The sequence below is a fragment of the Musa acuminata genome, chromosome BXJ3-2 (assembly GCF_036884655.1).
Source record: "Musa acuminata AAA Group cultivar baxijiao chromosome BXJ3-2, Cavendish_Baxijiao_AAA, whole genome shotgun sequence".
NCBI lineage: Eukaryota > Viridiplantae > Streptophyta > Magnoliopsida > Zingiberales > Musaceae > Musa > Musa acuminata.
The window spans coordinates 31,145,502-31,165,465 of NC_088350.1; the positions used below are offsets into that span (position 1 = coordinate 31,145,502).

At 38.4% G+C, this 19,964-nt stretch overlaps 2 protein-coding genes across 3 annotated transcripts; both read right to left on the bottom strand.

Annotated features, from left to right (window-relative positions):
• Nucleotides 1-1,904: 1,904 nt before the first annotated feature.
• On the bottom strand, nt 1,905-2,767 carry LOC135630838 (transcriptional regulator SUPERMAN-like; the record flags this gene model as incomplete). Its single annotated transcript, XM_065138069.1, has 1 exon — nt 1,905-2,767. A coding segment is annotated over one exon (729 nt), but the record flags the coding sequence as incomplete, so codon positions are not given.
• Nucleotides 2,768-8,060: 5,293 nt separating this feature from the next.
• LOC103975375 (transcription factor bHLH155) lies at nt 8,061-15,249 on the bottom strand. Of its 2 annotated transcripts, XM_009390328.3 has the most exons (10): nt 14,276-15,249; nt 13,252-13,458; nt 11,830-11,908; nt 11,691-11,732; nt 11,524-11,583; nt 9,611-10,816; nt 9,407-9,508; nt 8,622-8,762; nt 8,424-8,549; nt 8,061-8,334 (listed from the first exon to the last, which is right to left on the bottom strand). In XM_009390328.3, the coding sequence occupies exons 1-10, from the start codon at nt 14,374-14,376 to the stop codon at nt 8,245-8,247; spliced, it is 2,154 nt and encodes a 717-aa protein (XP_009388603.2). In that variant the 5' UTR covers nt 14,377-15,249; the 3' UTR covers nt 8,061-8,244. The 2 variants fall into 2 exon arrangements, with proteins under 2 accessions (XP_009388603.2, XP_064995065.1); XM_065138993.1 differs by lacking the exon at nt 8,061-8,334 and having other exon boundaries at nt 8,424-8,538.
• Between the last annotated feature and the right edge of the window lie 4,715 nt (nt 15,250-19,964).

Here is a 19,964-nt window from a genome sequence, read left to right on the forward strand (position 1 = left end):
TATGTGGAGATACAAAGAACAAGAGAATCTAAAGGAAGCAACGTCGATGAGATTAACAGCGACGATTGGTGTTCGCATTTGGGAGTTTGACATGTGAGGAAGATCGCCAAGTAGAATGCATCTAGGAGAGACGATGGAATACCACAAGTGGGATAATCGCGATGGTATATCAAAAAAGAGGGATTACTATCGTTAAATAACGAAGAAGGATAAATTTTACTTGAGATAAAAGAACTTCTGATACCATGGAGAATTTTGTTCATTGAGGTAATGCATATTTAAAGGAAAAATTTTAGATTATTATAATTGATTCTCAAATCATAAATTAATTAAAGATTACTCTTATTGGCTTGCTGCAACCCTCCCAGGACGAGGCCCAGAGAATTGCATCGTCTTCTTCATACAAGTCCCCAGGCAGTCTCCTGTTGCTGTTGCTGGATTCTGTTTCTCTTGCACCCATGTGATCGTCATCGGCCTGCACCTGTATCGCTCTCTTCCCAAACTCATTAAGATTTGTCTACGCCCCCACAAACTTGTCCTTAACTCAACTCCAGACCATGCCATTCCAAATCTTTGACGCCCATCTTTTACGCTAAAATCTAGTTATTCTTTGGCCTAATTAACGCACTTGTTTTCAGCTCCAGTGCTTCACCACATAGAGCTGCCTTACAAAAGACTCGAGGAAGGCTCACTAATAAAACAAATCCATTTTTTGTTCTTTAATTCGAGTAGACCATGCAACTCCAACTTGGCATGCCAAGCTCGTTAAAACCTAGATTTCTTCTGATGCTTGTTAAGTTTCAAGCACTTTCTTGAGCTATGGCTAAGAATTATTAGGGTTTTTTGTCATCATATTGAAGTTAGAGTGTTCTCAAAATGTGATGCAGACATAGAGATCTTTATTGGAAAAGAAGGCAATAAGACATGCAAGAGAAGAGACAGAAGCAGCTGGGTTTATTCCTTTAGGATTCGCAATTGAGATGTCGTGATGCCCGGGAAAATGAATAAGTTAAAGAATGCCAACAGATGCGATTTGTTCAGAGAGATCTGCAGGTTTAATTATGCTGGAGATATCAGAGAAAGGGGAATCTAATTCCTGTTTCACCAGACTCTATATAGTTTAAAGTAGACTTATAAGCATGTGATCTTGTTCTTACTACTGATATGTCAGTTTGTGAACTCTGTGGTGACCAGTGAAAAGGACAACCACACCACCTCCCATGCAATTCTGTGTGTGAATAATATGACTGTCACACACACACACACACACACACTCTCTCTCTCTCTGAAAAACACACATTTATAGCTTTTGTAGATTAAATTGTAATCAGATGAAGTTTCTTCTCTAATCCATACAGTAGAGGGTATAGTGAGACATTGTTGCTTGCTAGTGACCATGTTCCTTGCTGGGTTAAAAACATAGTTGTATACATTGTTTGTTTTTTGTCTAAGAAGGAAAGCTTCTCTGTTTGTCATGCTTTGTGCATGCAGATGATTGGTAATCAAGAGTTTTTTGTTCTTGTTTCCTTTTCATTGATAATAGTTGGCCAGATAAGTTGCTTCCTTATGCTTGTTTCCGTATAACATGAGTATTGCCCTAACATCGAAGAAAAATGAGGAATCATGTTCCTGTAAGCTAGCTTAAGAAGACAGGAGGACATGCACTATTTTCGATGTAAAGATGGAAGAAAATATTGTGGTTATGCACTACTTTTGACTTCCTATGTTACTGAATCAAGCTTTTGAAGTATCCAAAGAAAATGAAGGAAGAAAGAAGAATAAATCAAATCATCATTAGAAATCACAGCTCTCCTTAGCTTCAATTGTTTCAAGATGATCAAAATGATTATTAGGCTATCATCTTTTACGGGTGCTCATGAAACCGAAATTTCACTCGTACAGTGTCGGATCAAAATTGCAAAAGCTTTCGACCAAAGTATGAAACGAAAGACATCAACAAACGAGAAAGGTCACGATTAGACAAAGAATAAAAGAGTAGATGCAGAGTTGCAACAACAAGGATCAAAATACAATTACATCATTCGACCATAACCGGTTTGCGTTTCTGTCCCAGCCTAAGCTCAAGATCTAATTCTTCGACAGGGCAAGGCAGTTTTTGCTGGACGGCCATAGAGCTTCTCATGGAGATAGAGGAGCACTTCAGGTCGGTTCGTCTTTTCTTGACGGTCAGGTGTTCCTCGTCATCTTTACTTAGATCTCTTAGGTTCAAAGTCTCACTGCCGAGCTTCAAATCCGGATCCAAGCAGGAGTCCGGTTCGTTCTCCTGAACGATCGAGGAAGAATAGGAAGGAGAAAGCAAGGCATATGTACTCACTTCTGGGGTGGATGCCGCTGAAACCCTAGGACTGAGAGGAGATGCTGAGGGCATATATGGTCTTTGGGAGGAATGATGGGGGCGGTCATGATCGCTATCATCGCCGGTGGGGCTCAAAGATTGTTTAAGCCTTGCTCGGTCTCGCCGGTGCACGTTCATGTGGCCGCCCAGCGCTTGCGCGGATCGGAATTCTCGTCTGCAAAAGCTGCAAGAATAAGACCTCGGCGGCCATATGTAACCCCCTATGTGGCCTGCGGAGTCCTCGGCGAAGGCTCTTTCTTCCCACGTCGCATGATGGACATACGAGGAGGTGGCCGCAGGGACCGCTTCACGGATCTGAGAACCAATCGAGGGTTTCTCGCTCAAATCTCTACTCCACATCCAATATTTGCTCCGCTCCATAGCACTGCGTATTACCGAAGAACAACAGGATCAAAGAGCTTAAAATAGGAGATCCCTACACGGTTGCCTCCTCCGCGCCGGCGATCAACGGGGGAAACATGGAGGAAGGATTGCTACCCTATGAAAGATGTAGGCAGAGAAAGCCTGAGGTAGTTGTACGCGGTAGGTGGTGGTGATTTCTGATTCCTTGGCTTAGAGTGGCTACTATTAGCTTTTCTTTAATACACCACCACCAGTAGGGTTTGGCCCCTCTCACACTGCACCATTTGTCATAGAAACCTACTTTGTCAACCACGTAATTCTAATGCAGCAATTTGATGTGCTAAACGAGGATAAAACCTTATCATTAGGAATTATCTGATCGATGGATCTCAAGTAGCACTTAATTTATTGGGCCATCGCCGAATACAAGGACCTCTCATGGACACAGCTCCATGCTTTCGACATGGCTTACATCTTCCACGACTACCATTCCTTCAATCACCTGAGAAGGCTATACGTTAATTCTTCATCCTGAAAGAAGAAAGAATATGTATGGTAAACAAAAGAGTTGCTTGTTTGACTCAACCATCATTTGTGGGGATTGTCTTGTCTTGCACAGGGAATGCTGTTCGGAATCTTGATGTCACGTATTCAAGATTGGGTCATGGATTAGGTCTGCCGCAGTTACCGTGTCCTGTCCGACCAGTGTCTTCCTCTCTGTCCTTGTTAATCTGCTAGACTTCTCGTCTTTCTTCCATCTGTTATCGGGAAGCAAATGTTCTTGGTCCGCAGGGTTGACATTGTTGATGCCACACAATGATGACGAGAGATCTTTTGCCACAAACGAAAGCAACCCCATAACCGAGGCCTTGGGTAATTAATCAACCACTCGTTAGATGAATTTTCCTCGAAGAAAAGTGTCATTGACGCATACAGATTTATGATCACTGACTGCACTTCTTGTTCTTCTTCGGGAATGAATCCAGCGTGATATATCAAGTTGCACCATTTCGATCACTGGCATAGAACCCCTCTCGATCGGAACTCAAATAATAGACTCTCTGATCCTAATTAATGTCCATCGCAAATGATTCTATGCCATTCGGTCACGGCGTCGACTCTTCATTTAGTCTGGTCGAAACATGAGGATGAACGGTAGTAAGTAGCGTGTTTGGTTTTGTTCACTGGTACAAACATTGCATTTGACTCTTCCTTTCTATGTATGCCTTTGCACCCAACGACGTGACTCATGCTCGAGTAAATTTTCTCTTTTATCTCGTTCTGTACTGCAATTATGATCAGGATGAGATGCTAATGAAAGTTGCCAACTTCGTAGTCTGGCTTCTGGATAAGTTTGCAAAGCTACAGTTGGAATAAAGAAACAGAGGGAGGAGCAATAAACTAAGATTTCCAGCAGGCTCACAAGTGTCGGTTGGAATTTTGTGTTCATTCTTCCCGAGCAAGTTGGATCGAAGCCGAGTACAGTTCACCCATGACTGTGTGTCTTCGCGAATGGTACCTCAACTCCATGAGCTGAATTATAAGTCATTTATTCCCGTTCTCCTAATGTCTTCCTTTGAGCCTTTTCGAAGCAGCCAAGTCCGTAACCTGTTGCCAGCGGAATATTTTAGCCCCAATAAAGTGACATGATAGTTTTCTATTGTATAGGACTAAGAGCGCGACAGGGTATCTGCCCCGAGCAGTCTAATAAAATGCGTGCCGAAGACTAGAGGCTACGAATGTGAGTACTTTCTTTTGATCGGCCAGTGGTTTTGGCATCGTCTGACCTTTTTGTTTGTCGTGTTAACTGTTGCCGAGTGATCCTCCTATCAACTAAAGCAAGGAATGATTAGGTGCGATAAGCCATTCATTTTGTACAGAAATTAGTATGTGGATTCCCTGCTTGTTTGCCGGAAAAGGATCGCCCAAAGGTTGTCGTCTGTAGTGTCTCAAGTAAAAGAGTCATATGAGCACTGAGAAATTTCACTGTGTTATTAGTACGCATGCTTTTAGTTATTATATATCCACTCATGCAATGGATTCAGCATCAAGTATGCAACTACTACCATCAATAATTATTCTCTTTGATCAGATTTCCATCCAAAAATACAAGAGCATGGGAAGCAGCTACAAGTGAAGCTTAGACACAGTTTCTGCTCGAAACTGGAGACTGGTTTGCAGCATCAAGCACAGTGAGGTTTTGATCTCGAGGATTACATTTATTTCATGGCTGTACTTTTTGCACGAGCTCTGCCTCTAGGGAAGAACTGTATGTATAGGAACGAGACTGCCAAAGAGACGAGATTTGGTCTATGGAGAAACTAGATATGTGTGATTGATGGACATAGCCAGGAAGGTGCAGCGAACAGGTAGGTGTAAGAACAAACTAGTTTTCTCAAGGACAAGACAGGGTGGGACATGAACAATGCCTGCCGTATCTCCATTTCCAACGATGACTTCTAGTTCTGCGGCACCGAATTAGGGAGCTCAAGTATTCGATCACTTTAACTTTTACGTGATAGAGAATCAAGCTTCAACATTGATCGATTGATGTCACGATGCTTAATCATTTCATGTTTCAAGGACAATCAACTTGGTTCACGAGTATGGTTAAAGGACAATCAACATGAATAACACTATTCATCAAGCAATACACAGTCCTTTACACCATAATTCTTCGTTATGAAGCTTATCTACTCCTCTTATGTGTGGTATTTACTGATGAATTCCTATTGTAATTTATATTCTGATATCAACCACGAAATCCTAAACAAGTCCATAACCTGCCTGGAAGAGAAAGACTCTGAGGACTAGAATTAATTGCAAACCCATCATCTGATAGAAAAGCAAAAATTAAATCGATCGTGATTCTGACTGCTATTCTACCCAAGAAAAATTACATTCTGGGGTTAATTGTTCATGAATATTATTTACTATACATTTCTCTTCCAGCTTAATCATCATGATGGGGAGACTTGATCACCCAGAGCACATGTGTGTGGTCTGTGCATCATTTGGTTGACAAACACCCATATAATTCAATGACAATATTCTTGCAGTATGATCCTCATCAAGATTCTGAAGTAAAATAATTCGATCTTTCCAACATGTTGTCCATGCAAGTTGCCGAAGAAATCAAGTGAGATTTTGGTGCAATGTTGAATTGAAATGTTTCTACTATATAAACTTATCTGAAATCCTACATATATATATATATATATATATATATATATATATATATATATATATATATATATATATATATATATATATATATATATATATATATATATATATATATATATATATATATATATATATATATATATATATCTTAATGTCAGTCACCCTCAAAATCTAGAAACTTTCAAATCATTCTAGGCAAGTTCTCTTTTTTCTTCCTTTTTTTTTTTTTGAACTTGGAGAGATATTTTCAATGACAGCATCATGCAAACCTTGGACAGGTCTAAGTTTTGACAAAGTCATGAAACAACATATGAGAAGGGGTCTCATTTAAACCATAAACTGATGTCTCTGCTTACTCAGGTTCAATGGAAGAACAGGACCATTAACTTGACCTTGCAATGGTTGCGGAAGACTTCAAATCACATCAGCTTGTGTTGGAACACCTCATTATTAATATATGTGTTTATTCATCAATATAAAGTTTTCAATACTCATTATGAATTTTGATATTGCTTTCTGATTCTCTGCATGTATAAGCAATGAGTTATCCATCCAAAGCATTCCAAGGACTATACATGGCATTTTAATTTTGCATTAAGGCGAAAAAAGGGCATAAGTTTGATCTCCTTATAAAGAAAAGATATGAATAGGTTTGATTTTTAATTATATATTCTAATATTATTTCCAGGAATCTCACATTTAGATTTGATTCAAGATATTAAACGTGGATATACTCTGATCTCAGTTTGGAAATCCTTAGTGCATAATTTCCTCAGTTTTGTCAACTCTCTGGCCCCCACCCAAAGAAGTTTAAGTTGGTTTTCTTGAGAGTAGGTCAACTCCTTGCCCCAGTTAGCTAGATCACTCAGAGTCAAGATTCTGATGAGATCTTTCTATTGCTAAACTAGATTATGGCAATATATTATGGTAAACATGTTGGTTAGAACCTAGTATAGATTAGAACCTATGTCATTAATGCTGTCATCAATACAGAACCTTGATATATGCTGCCTTTGACATATACACCATGCAAGGATTCATAGAAGACAGCCGATAGTTTTCGACAACTGCAGGGTCAAGAAGGACTCAGATGAACACCGCATGGAGATAGAGTGGTTTTACTGGTACAACTCTGGGTTTATCAAACTTGGAGCTGTGAAAGGTTGACTCAAGGTTAGAGAAGGTGGCCATTTGGTTTAGGTCAAATTTGGCATCCCACTTCTAGTTGTAATATTAATCGTTTGCATTGTCTATCTATATCCCTTAGCTATTCATACCTTGGGGAAGAAAAAAACACAAGGAAAACAGATAAAAGAATACATTGGCAAGAAATTATAGTGTTGAAGAGTGATACAGCCATGAGATGCCAGATCTTATGCAAATCATTCTCAGTGGTATCAGAGAATGAATGTGAGTTTATCTATTACAGGACCATGAAATGGGTCAACCTACAGTTGTGTTCATGAAATTTTTTTTAGATATGTGGATCCCAAAAATCTCTCAATCAGACTGTCCTATTCAACTCTTACTAAATGCATTTCTCGAGACAACCTACAGTTAAGTCAATCTGAGAGGAACTAGGTGTTGGGAGGAAGTTTCTACCATGTTGCCATGTCTCTTCATTTCCACATTGGGTGTATAAATATATTGTGTAGGTGATGTTGAGATCAATCCTACAAGTTTCAAAGTCAATATAATCTACCTATTGGTTGACTTATGCCCAGGGTCACTGCCACACATGGGTAGGAAAGGATCAATCTTTTCTAGAATTGTTGCCCTGTGAAAGAATTTATTGGCTATCTTTATGTTTTATCAGACCCCCAACATCACAAGACAAATGCAAAGAGAGAATTCGTGTATAGGGTTGGATTATGCCCATTGTACCTTCTAAGACGACAACCTTCTTCAAATACATGTGTTGATTTGGAATTCGATCACAGGACTTTACTATCAGTAGGCAATAATTAATATCTTTTACTAGCTAAATTGACTGATATCTTCATTGCTTAATAAACATATATAGTGTATTATGATTACAAATATCTAGCATCATAGTAGGTTTTGAAGGAGAGAGAAAAGCCAATAACACAGCAGAACATACACACATGACTTGCTTTGAGTTGGTTCAATCAACAAAACACATTCACAAAACAAGTCATAAATGATCTGCGTTTACTGTCAACGATTCAGAGTGATGATTTAGATGACTGAGTAATCACTTTTGTACATAAATTGTTTAAGCACACATCCACCGTTTTTATTTTAAAGCAGTCTTTACAAATATAAGCACAGGTTTCTGTAATCCAAACAACCATAATTAGTATGCTCGACACAAGTGATCAGAACTTGGTGGGCTTGGATGCACGATTTCGCTGCAAAAGTTGCATCAATGGCCATAGAATATGCATCCTGTGGAAGCCTCTGGAAACCTGTTGAAAAGAAAAGCCATGTCGTAGTTTTTAATCTCATTCATCAATGTTGAATGATTACCAAGTTGAAAACCTTAATATCTGCTAACCTCGATTATGAAATGAGCCCAAAGCTTGTCAGATCGACTTTCCAGAATTCCCTTCAGGATCGTCAGCTGTAGGCGCCTAATGACATGTGCAATTTCCAGAAAGAGCCCGTAGTCACTGCACAGCACCTGATCAGATACATCTCTTAGTAAGGAGGTCGAAAATAATTATTTATTTGATATTTCGTTATAACGCATTACCTCTACAAGAATTTGCCCAGGTTGGTCAAGGTATTCGACTACTATGGGCCAAACTTCTGGTTGGCTGCCCTGTTCACAGGTTGAGTTGGCTCCATTAGCTTGAGTATGAGGTTTCACAGAATTGTCAACCTCAGTTTTAACCTGCAATAATTTCCACATATCAGAAAGAATATGATCTACATGTGGTATTCATAAGATTTTCGGCAGGAATTGTCATCCAATTTTTACTAGGGTATTTCTTAACCAAAATAATTTCCTTGCAAGGTAGTCATGATTGCAGCAAAATCGAGGTAGTTCTCTAATAGAACAAACAATGTTTAGGGCTCATATTCTATATATCAAGTTGAGCCCAGGAACCTATGATCAACATTATGTTGGCTTCCTTTGTTACAAGGCTACTAGACATACTCTATATCATCACATGGGTGCCATCTCGAAGCTCAGATAAGTGCATGAGCATTAATCATGTGCTTTGAGTGAGCCACATTTTCAGGCGTCCATACCATGATATGGATCACCACATTTAGAGTCATGTACACACACAAAACAATCCTATAACTGACGAATTTAGGTTGAGAAATGAGATAACCAATGACAATTTGGAAACACCAAGAATCCGCTAGCAAAATAATAGCAAAAAAATTTAGGTAGATAAGGGACATATGTTAAATTATAGATAACCAGGTAGAGCGATTAAATGATGCACAGAAAGTATTACTAATGATTTTAAACAGTGCTACTAGAAGTGCTTGTGATAATCAGGAACTCCATGATGGTTCATATACCTTTGTATGTGCAGTTTGTTTCAGTTTTTCAGCCTGAGAGGAGATGCTTTGGAGGAATAACATATGGCTTACAGTTCTATCCAACAACGTGTCAATGCTGCACTGTATAGCACAAGAAAATGACATTAGAACACATGATTTCAAGTCCAGCAGATATGATATAGTAATAGCACTTCTTAATCAATGAGCTCTGGAATGGTTTACCTTTGATCCATTAGGAATAAGCTCCCGCAACTCCTTAACTCGGTCTTGAATCAACTGTCTGTCTCTTGGCCTTGGTTTGTGGCTGTTGCCTTTTCTACCTCCTCTTTTGTTTATCATGGATAACTTTCTACTGTTGTGTCCTTTAGCCATGCGATTGTTGTTATCTCCATTAGTTGACCCACAGATACTTATGCAAGAAGAAATTGTTGGAGAGTTCATGTATTCTTCATCTTTTGATATGGATGTAGACCTTGGATGAGTAGTTGTCAACAAACTTCCCATGTGCAAAACACTAGATTCACTCTCTCTGACGGAAGATTCAATGAGCTTCTCTGAAGAATTATTTCTCAATGATCTCAAAGATTTCCCCTCAAATGCATCATCATTTGAGTCACAAAGTAAACTGCTTACCATTGTGTCCAACAGATATTCTGTGTCATTTTCTTCAATTAACCATGAACCTAACTCATTAAATGTGCGATCATAATACTCAGATCCCACAGTTTGGAAGTTGGTAATTGAACTAATGGGTCCATGTCCATCATCCACGGGTAAAGTGGTGTTCAAGAAACAGCCATCGTATTCTTCTACAGAAGCCATTCCAAGTACCTTGTGTAGCTCTGATTCAATTGGAAAGCTAGGAAATCTGCTAATATAATTCTTATCTGATTCCTTATATGTAATATCTTCAACACTAGTAGTGTAGCCATGGTGCTTTTGACCGGAAATTGATTTACAATCTAAAGGATCTGGTTGAAAAGTTATTTTTGTCTCACTCTCATTGAAGGAAAAATCGGACATATTGCCTTCAGACAAGTTATTTGGGTGGCCAAAGCATTGCGGTTCTTCAGTGGATGCAAACCACAAATAATTGGACCTTTCCTTGGTCAAATTTTCATCTGCATCTATTGCATGTATGTCAAGTTTTTTTTCCATAACATTTTGTGGTGTTGGAGAATTATGGTTGACCATGAAAAAGGACAATACATTAGGATCAATAGTCAAAAGCTGTTGTGATTGAGCTGAACTAAATGAACTGAGAATTGATGTTGAACTGTTGGCCAACAATGGCTTATTAAATGGTGATGATATGCTTGGACAATGAACGCTTAAATCTGAAGTACCACTATCACGAGCCGCCAAGTGATGGTAAAGAGTAGAGAATGAGTCTTTAATGTGAAAAACCAATGCTAAATCTTCCACAACCTGAATTTTACAGGGAAAAGAAAATTTCTCAAGATGGAACATGGCAAATGATATAAATGGACACACCATGGCAAATGATAAACAACGGAAAATCTCAAAATGATTAACATAAGTTGCACAGCTTGAAGACTTAATGCACTCGACTGGAACCAAGAATGTTATATCAAAGATAAAATGAGGAATAATCATAACTTTTAAGCAGGTTCCCTAGGCTGCATTATAGGCTGCAATAAGGGGAAATTACTTGCCCTAATCTGAAAACTACATGGGTTCTCATAACAGGAAAACCTGAAAACAATAAGATGAAAATGAAGAATACAAGATAATGGGAGCTATCTATTAGTTGTTCAAGAGAAAGTTCTCTGTTGATAATCATTTATAAGAAATGGCCTCAGTAAAAGTGCTATAATATTTGTCTAATTGCATTTACTTCGATACAAGTGTTTCTCTCTCCAAGAGGGATACATACTGAAAACAGATCGGGATCATGATCCTTCATTCATATTAGATTGTGCTACAGACTGTCTAATGGATGAAGTACTCTGTTGTTTGTAATTGAAATTTGAAAGATAGAGCAAGGGGATCATTCAACCAAAAGTATTTTTCCTCTTTCTATAGAGACGTATATTAATAAAAAAAAACTGGTCAGAGGAACCAAATATTTAATGGCACACATAAACTAATATTACTAGATCAGTGGAACAAACCATTTCTAATGAACCGAGCTGCACAACTCCATAATGGGCAACAGGTACAAGCAGAATAGTCTGCAAAACCACTAAATTGCTTAAGTGCATTTATTAGCAAAATCCATAGACAAAAGGCAAGAGAGCAAAATCTTTGTAAAACTCTTGATGAAACGGATGCCCACTACCTTAATGTCTGCTGCCAACAGCAGTTGCCAATCCTTGCATGACTGCAAAGAAAAAAATTCCCTCAATTTTCATTTTCATTGGATGCACAAAATAATAGTAGCCAATTTTGAGATAGCAGTGACCCAACTAACAACTCACATCTGATTGGACTTTAGATTTCAATTCACAAGCAAAGATCCAGTAATGCCCCTGAGTAAGTGCCACTTTGCCGACAAACCTGTAAGACGAGCATGCAAGCTTCTAAATCAAGATATCCTTGTTGAGAAAAAAAACTGATGCTACAAGATTCCAGATGCAGGATTCTGAAGATCAACTTGCACAACAGGTATTTTGCTCAACAGAACTTGTAATTTAAGATAGCCAATCAGCTTGATAAGACAATGAATTTAAGGCAGCAAAAATAATGTCGATTATGGATGGTTTAATTTTCCATTACCATCAGTGTGTTTCCTGTTCAAACTTTCTGACAAGACGAGTATTTTGCTCAGTGTGTTCCAGTTAATTCTGAAGATCGACTTGCATGCCAAGTATTTTGCTCAACACAACATGTAATTTAAGTCGGACAATCAACTTGGTCAGACAATGAATTCAGGCAGCAAAATTTAATTTGGTTATGGATGGTTAGTTTGCCATCAACATCACTGTGTTCCAGTTCAAAGTTTTCTGTTTCTTTCTGACCACTACTAGGCACCACATTTTTTGTTTAGGTTCAGATATTTTCTTACTTTAGAACCTAGTGCTTGGTCAGGCCTTGGTTGCTTATTCCGTTTAACCTCATCTTTCCTTGAAAGAATTACTCAGACATCAGGAGCATGTCTCCCTGTTTTAACTGAAGACATAAGAGGGAAAGTCCTATCATTGTTATGATCAACTATTCCCATTACTGTAACTTTTGGACAGAGTGGAACATGATCAAGAATCTATCTGATAAATAGTAAGATATTCATAAAGGAGCCTTTTTTCATACAGGTGTGTGTCACACTACATAATAACACAACAGTAAGCCTTTTCCATCTATTTGAGAAGGTCCAAATATATACATCCAATTCTAGAATTCTTGGCTTTATTAGCATTAAATTGGCATAAGAAAGAAGATTTTCAAAGACAGATTTTTTTTACATTTGACACCTTTTTAGTTAGATATTCTTCTTAGAAGTACTTAAAGGTCACAGATTGCTAGGGAACACCAAATTATTTGAACCTAAGATTTATAACAAGGCTTCATGAGCTGACATATCCATACAAGGAATGAAAAAATACAGAAGGATGTCGATGATCCACAAATACCAAAAAAATTTAGTTTAATTAACTTGTTAATCGATTTAAAGCAGCCTTTCTGTCATGTCTACGTAAGTTATTATGAACGAAACAGAAAAAAGTGACAAAGTATAAAGAGTGACTGACTGTTCAAAAAGTTTAAGATGATAAAACTCTTGAGATAAGAAACTGAGACAGTAGCATAACCTGTCTAGAGTCATGGATGGTAATGTGATAGTCAAAAAATATAAAGAGGACAGAAGGAAAACGGGAAAAGCATAACAAATGGATCAGTCTGCATACCCTTCTCCAAGTGAGTAATGATGATATTTCAAATTTGCCAGTGCCACCTTGATTGGATGAGTGGCACAACTTTGATGTTGAGCATCCTTAGAATCAGCAAAAGATATCATCCCAGGGTTGATATGAAGAGGTCCATCATATAGAGTATCTTCCAATATAACTCTTGCTTTTGTATCATCAAAATAAGAATCCTCCCATGACAATATGCTGAAACAACAATACATGACAGAGCAGTAAACAAAAATAATGGTGCAGAAATAGCATTAACGATGCTGTAACCTAGCTGAATCTCACATTTAAAGCAAAGATCTTTGCTGATGTTTGTGACTAAGAGAAAAGTAATTGTTCAGACTGTCTATAAATCAGATATCTCTAGAGAAAAAGCACCATAAACAGAAGCATCAGCCAGCGTCGTCTAATAGTTGCATAAGTAGAGCATAATCAAGTCAAAAGATGCCACCAATCCAGGTAATATAGAAGTTATATAATAGAAGAAAAAAGAAATATGCAAAAGTTTTCATAGCCAGTGATTCTTCATGACAGTTTTATCCTTAGTAATGTCTTCTTATTAGTGTTGCTCTGCTGCTCCTTGACTTAATAAACATAAAAAATAAAAATGGAATCTAGAATGGCACTCTCGAAGTTTGTCTCAGCTTGGCTTGAATTAGAAGTTTATAACAACTATTCATGGATTGAAGGTAAAAGATAACAATCAAAGTTCCCCAACATTTACATAACTAAATATGATTACTTGAATGAAACAGGTTGACCCAGTAAACCAGCTGTTTCAGAGTCAACTTCTGCCTACAGCAGCATCAAAAATTCAACATAATAACTCTAAGTGAACATTTAAGTTAAACATACCCTGATGCAGTTTAAGAACTAAGACTTGGTGTGCGTTTGATTAAGCCAAGGCATAAGTTATATAGGCATCCAGAAGTCAAGTGAAAACAGCATTAATCAAGAACAACTAAATGGATATCCTTCTATCACCAAGTAATGGCTATAAAGGAAGAAATCTTACATCTCCGACCCTTGATTAAGCTTCCAAAAAACAGCATAATCCCATTGTGTATTGTGGCACAGACTCCTAAGTAACTGCCTCAACGCAATGGTGTCTTTCATTTAGAAACTTGATATCCGAACTCTGAAATCGTAAAAATCCCAAGAAATCATACACCCTTCTCAGCTGCCTCGGTAGGAGCCCCGTCCTGCCTGCTTCCTCCGCAAACCAGCTCGTCGTTTGATCGGTGGCTCAGCAGAACTAAGTAGCAATAAGCGCATCGTTTGTCTCCGCCTACTGGTTTCTAGGTAGGCTATAGCCGTGTTGGCAGTCGGGTACCCGCTGTCCGACACAAAAAGAACCGGTGACGAAGCACTCAAGAAGTTATTCGGCCCCGTTGTTTTCCTCGAGTAAGATGAAACCTAAAAAGTTCAATCTCCTAACTGATACAGAGACGAACGATTAAAGCTTAAGATCTATCTACTCAAGACCGCTCTCGCTCATGATCGATCCCAGCGACATCAATAATTTTCTTGCTTGTTAACACCTAACATAGATTTCTATCGTACTTTCATGTGGCACCATCTTATCAACCGCAGCGTCACACGACGATTCCAGGGAACACAAACGTAGATAGAGAAGCACCACAAAAAGCACCTTTGTGCGTACTTGTTCTTGCAGAGAGACAAGCAATCTCCTGATCTCTTTGGAAAAATCAAGATCTTTCCCCAAGATCCAAACTTCTTAGTATCTATTCAGGAAGTATGTTGAGAACTTCAGAAAAAAGATCAAATTAGCAAACAAAAACCAGAAGCATCACCAATTTCGGAATGCGAAGCTATTTCCGACGGGTGCGAGGGTCACGTTATGGATGTGAACCCCGTTCCGAAGAGACTTTTTACCTAAGGAAACAGCGAAAGAGACAATTCTAGCGAAACAGGAAGCGAGAGGACAGAGACGGGGGTGGGATTCCAATTTGTTGCGTTGCTCCCGCAGCTCTTCGAGGTCTGCCTTTTAATGAGCCTTATGCCGGACGTGAAACAAGCCACTAAACTGCATTAAAGACTTTGACCAAAACTTTACGTGCCCTACCCGTTTTCGATACCCTCTTTCTCTGCGTTGTCCCACACGTGGAGCGGAGGCTACCGCAGCCGAGGGACGGGTACAGAATGGGTTGATTTAAACTTAGCCCGACCTCGGTCCGCGATCGGCGTCGGCATGAGAAAGCAGTGAGTCCTACCCAGATTGGTACCAGTGTCAACGTCCTATCCCGTGATTCGCAGCTCGAGAGGTCCCACAAAGTAGGTGAGTGCCGGAGGATTACGTCGGCATGATGTGTAACGACGTTGGGATAAGAATGATTGGTCCCTAAAATATGTTATCGCTATGAAAAATCGAATTTTTAATGTGCGTTTCAATTTCTAAACATACAAATAACAGCAATCCGCCTTGCAGCTGGCAAGCATCAACTAGCAAAAATAATAGGTATCTTGAGATAGTGGTGAAAGAGAAAGTGGCCTCTAATTGTTGTCGTCTAGTTTGTTATTCCATCTTAATCATCTATTTATTAATCATCTCAATTGACAGTTGTCAATTTGTGTTTTTCCAAAATATAATAATAAGATTATTTTATTTTATTTTTTTCACTAATTTATTTTTACAAGATGATTCACATAATTTTATCATCCTTTTATAATCGTTTATTTTAAATTTTTTTGAAGTAGTTCACATGAATAAATTTGTTCCAATTAATTTGGTTCTAAGTCAACCACTCAAGGGATATCACCCTCCTCCGCCTTTACTCTGTCTCAAAAGGGAAGAAAGAATAAGGGGGTGGAGGGATGATCATAAAATTATATAATAAATTTGAAATATTAAATTTTTTTTTTTTTAAATATGTTTTGGTAAATTTTCAATAAATGAGTGTCATCCTAAAACTATCTAATATAATGTCTAATGCATTATCCAATATGGCGTGATATATTATATCGATTTTTATTATCAAATGTTAAAGATTCGAAATATCATTTGATATATTTTTAAAAGTATTAACTAGGTGATAAAGAATCTGACAATATATCACAAAGGACCTTAATTCAAATCTCGTCTTTGTCACTTATATTTATAAATATATAAAATATATATTATTATTTAATTAATTCTAATATATATTATTTCTATATTCATTAGGTTTTTTGTCAATAAATCATTTATTGGATTATTTCTATATTCATTAGTGATTTTATCGGATTTATACAATATTTTATCAATATCCAAACTTGAGTCGATTTATTTTTCATTCATGATGTGATTGATTCATTTTCGTATTTGGTAAAGTAAAAACATTATGATAAAACCTTTTTTTTTTACACACCTTATTGGTTTTATTTTAATATCGTATCTCTATCAGCTTGACGGTAACGACAGCATTTTATAAGAAATATAATTCCTTTTAAAATCGGGTCACTGGTGATGTCTATTCCCATCTTAAAAATAAATAAATATTTTTTTTTATTTTAGTAGCTACAGTTGCACAAAATCCTTTTTTAATGTGATGTATTATTCGTGTTATTTTAAGGGCGATTGACTCTCACCAACACGATTAATATACTAATGGGCGGCATAAGGCACGTCAGTCTCACACTCCAATTGGAAACCCATCACCATCAATCGATTTCCCCGTGGTGGTTGATCAACACCTCCTCTCCCATATCGACGGCCATGATTGGGTCGTGCCACAGAGAAAGAGACGCCCTTCCAAAGAGGAGCACTCGCTTGCGTCAGCTTGTGCGCGTCTCGATGTGAACTCGGCTCATCCGTCTCGCACGAGCCGCCAAGCAGGAAAGAGCTGATTGCCATTGGTTGTCCGCCGTGCGTCCCACTTGTCGACTAATAGAAAGACCAAATTTGCTGTTCGCTACGTAAGTGAACACAGGAACCGTAGCATCTCGGAGGGAATGTTGTGGAGGTCAGTTTCACGTTGTCACCTTCTAAGAATAGAAAATTCGGGATGAGATCACGATACCAACAGGCACTGGACCACGGCACCCCACCCCGGCGAACAGAGTTCAGAGTCAGATCTCAGTAGCTAAGGGGAAGACGACAAGGTCATTTGGTAGTGTTGAAGTGGAATAGCACTATGACGGAAGTTGCATCTCGTCCTCAGCGACATCTCTACTCATTAAGAGAAGAACAAGGGCTTTAATCTAAACAGTGATGTTCTAGTTCTGTAATAAACTTGATGAAGGATGTCACAGCAGCCACACCCTGTTCAAAGAGATTGGCTTGTTGAGCGTGTAGAAATAACTCCAGGAAACCCATATTAGTTGCTAGCAGTAGGATACTTAGCAACATCCTTAATCAAGGCCTAAGATCATCACATATACTCCAGAATTCACCTTACATGACAAAATATTTCCCCCATCTTTTTCAGGGGCCAAACTAATACTTTGATACCAATGATCACAACACAATAATCTATCTACCAGGTTATTAACCTGCAATGGCTTTTTATACCCTACAGGGGCCAAACTCACTGCAGGCCCATTATGACCTGCTGACATCATCAACCTCACATCAATTCCAGTGGTTGGTTTAGATATCAAGGCTTTGGATCTGAATTCCATTAGGTGGTGTTTAGATATTTATATTTAAATAACACATTACAAGCTTGCAGTCACAGAATAATGGATATTTTGGGTGACTAAAGACTTGGCAGCAAAAGAAATTTACAGCATGGCCTTTAGTCACCACTAATTTGATGCAAGTTACACATCAAGTTTTTACCCCCTCATTCAGTTCTTATTTTATATAGTTGATGGGCATTGATTTGTCAGTAAACATTAACAAGCAGGAATGCTGATCAATGTTCCTTTTGTAAATTAATCACTGATGTAGATTGTCTCATGAATATATGTTGAATTAGATTGAAACACCTTGTTATCCAACCAACAGGCAAGGGAAAAATAAAAGAAAGAGCTCAAGTACATGATTGCTGGGCCTAACACTTGTCTCCATATAATTATTATAAGCAACATTATGACATCACAATCCTGAATTCTTGATTCTTTATTAAAAGAAGGTATGAACTAAGATATCCATGAACATGTTTAAAGTGGCATGTCTTTTTTGACTCTTCTCTGGATGAGCTCTAATGTAGATGGAATCCTTTAGATATGACAAATCATGGAGGAGAAATTGATTACAGATTGTGGCATTGCAAGTCAACCTTCTATAGCCATTGTCTTGTAGGGTATAAAAAGCTGTCTTCTCTGATGCAATGATATGTAAAATTACTCATATAAAGCTTAACTAATATAAACTTAAACATTTGGTAGGTGTATTTATATCTTTTGAACACAGAAGCACACTATATATGTATGTAAAGTTAAATATCCTCAATGCTTTTCTTGATGCTTCTTCTGTGTGTTATATATAGTCCAGCCCTGTTGCAGATTTACAAGGATATTCCATTTGTTTTCTTCTCCTCCTTCTACATAAACACTTCAGTCACTCCACTGGTAGGAATCCATCTCCTTTTAGCTTGAAGTTGGTGCTTCACAATCTACCTTATTTTTAGATCCTGGCCTTCAATCTCCACTGTTTGATCAAATTTCTATACCAAATGATGCACAGAAAGAGGTGAACTTGGTAGTCTTCCAAGATTCATAGCCTTTCTCAATCAGAAAGGTGGCATGTCTTTATCCTAAACTACTCTATTCCATAAGATGACTCATAATTATATCAGATACATTTTGTCAATGTGTTCCACTGAAATTATAGTAACGAAAAAAGTCCTGCTTGTTGTTATTATTTCTTAGTGGTTGTAACATCATACTCAATATATGTGAACTTTTGATATCAGTCTTCAGAGACCAATTGCTTGCTTGGTTCTAGATGTAGCTACTGTCATTGACCATGCCATCCCAGAGTTCATCAGAAAAGTATATTCTGAAAAGAAAAAAGCTTTCATGCTCCAATGATCACCCCAAGGAGTTTTCAGATATTGGCACTGAAAAGAACACCTCACCAAACTGTGGAACTTAGAGAATTTGATAGCAAGCTACTGATGGGAGGTAGTGAGTTATGAACAAGAACGAGTTTGAAGCTGGATGGGTGCCCCAACTAATCTGCCATCGCAAGGGTTGAATACTTAGCAAACTCATGCAGTGGTCATCATTGGATTTGGTAGGATGTTGACAGACAAAATGCTACTATTGGCCAGCACAAGGTTTTACTGATCAGCCTTCTTTTACCACCTTCGAAGTCTCCTTTCCTGACCTCACCAGTTGCTTAGCTGCTTCTGAGCAGCTGCAGGCAACGCACCACCTCATCTAGCCTGAGTCCCTCCTCTCTTTATAAGCCAACCCTCCCAAACTCCCAAGGCTAGTAGTAGACAAGGAAGCATCAATGGAGGGTCTCATCCCAATCATCTACAAAGCTATAAGCCAGTATGCAAATGGAGGACAAGATCATCTACAGGCCTCATGGTTCGATGAATCACCTTCTGCTTACTACATCCAACTGCCCGGCGACCCCAGCAGATTCAGGTCATCAGATGCCCAATCCTTCTCTTCCTCGGCCTTACCTCTGCCTGCTTCGACTTCAACGAAGTCTCCCCTCCGGCGAACCACCTCGCGTCGGCTGGCCTGATGATCACAAAGGTGATCGACGCCAACCTGGCTTTCTTGGTGCAAACAAGAGTCCGCGT

What these genes read in the sequence shown, in the direction of transcription:
- LOC103975375 (XM_009390328.3), bottom strand. Translation starts at nt 14,376, where the DNA reads ATGAAAGACACCATTGCGTTGAGGCAGTTACTTAGGAGTCTGTGCCAC. An exon ending in CATTACTCACTTGGAGAAGG is followed by an intron (nt 11,909 to 13,251) that starts GTATGCAGACTG and finishes CTCGTCTTACAG; the next exon opens with GTTTGTCGGCAAAGTGGCAC. An exon ending in TTATTCCTAATGGATCAAAG is followed by an intron (nt 9,509 to 9,610) that starts GTAAACCATTCC and finishes TGTGCTATACAG; the next exon opens with TGCAGCATTGACACGTTGTT.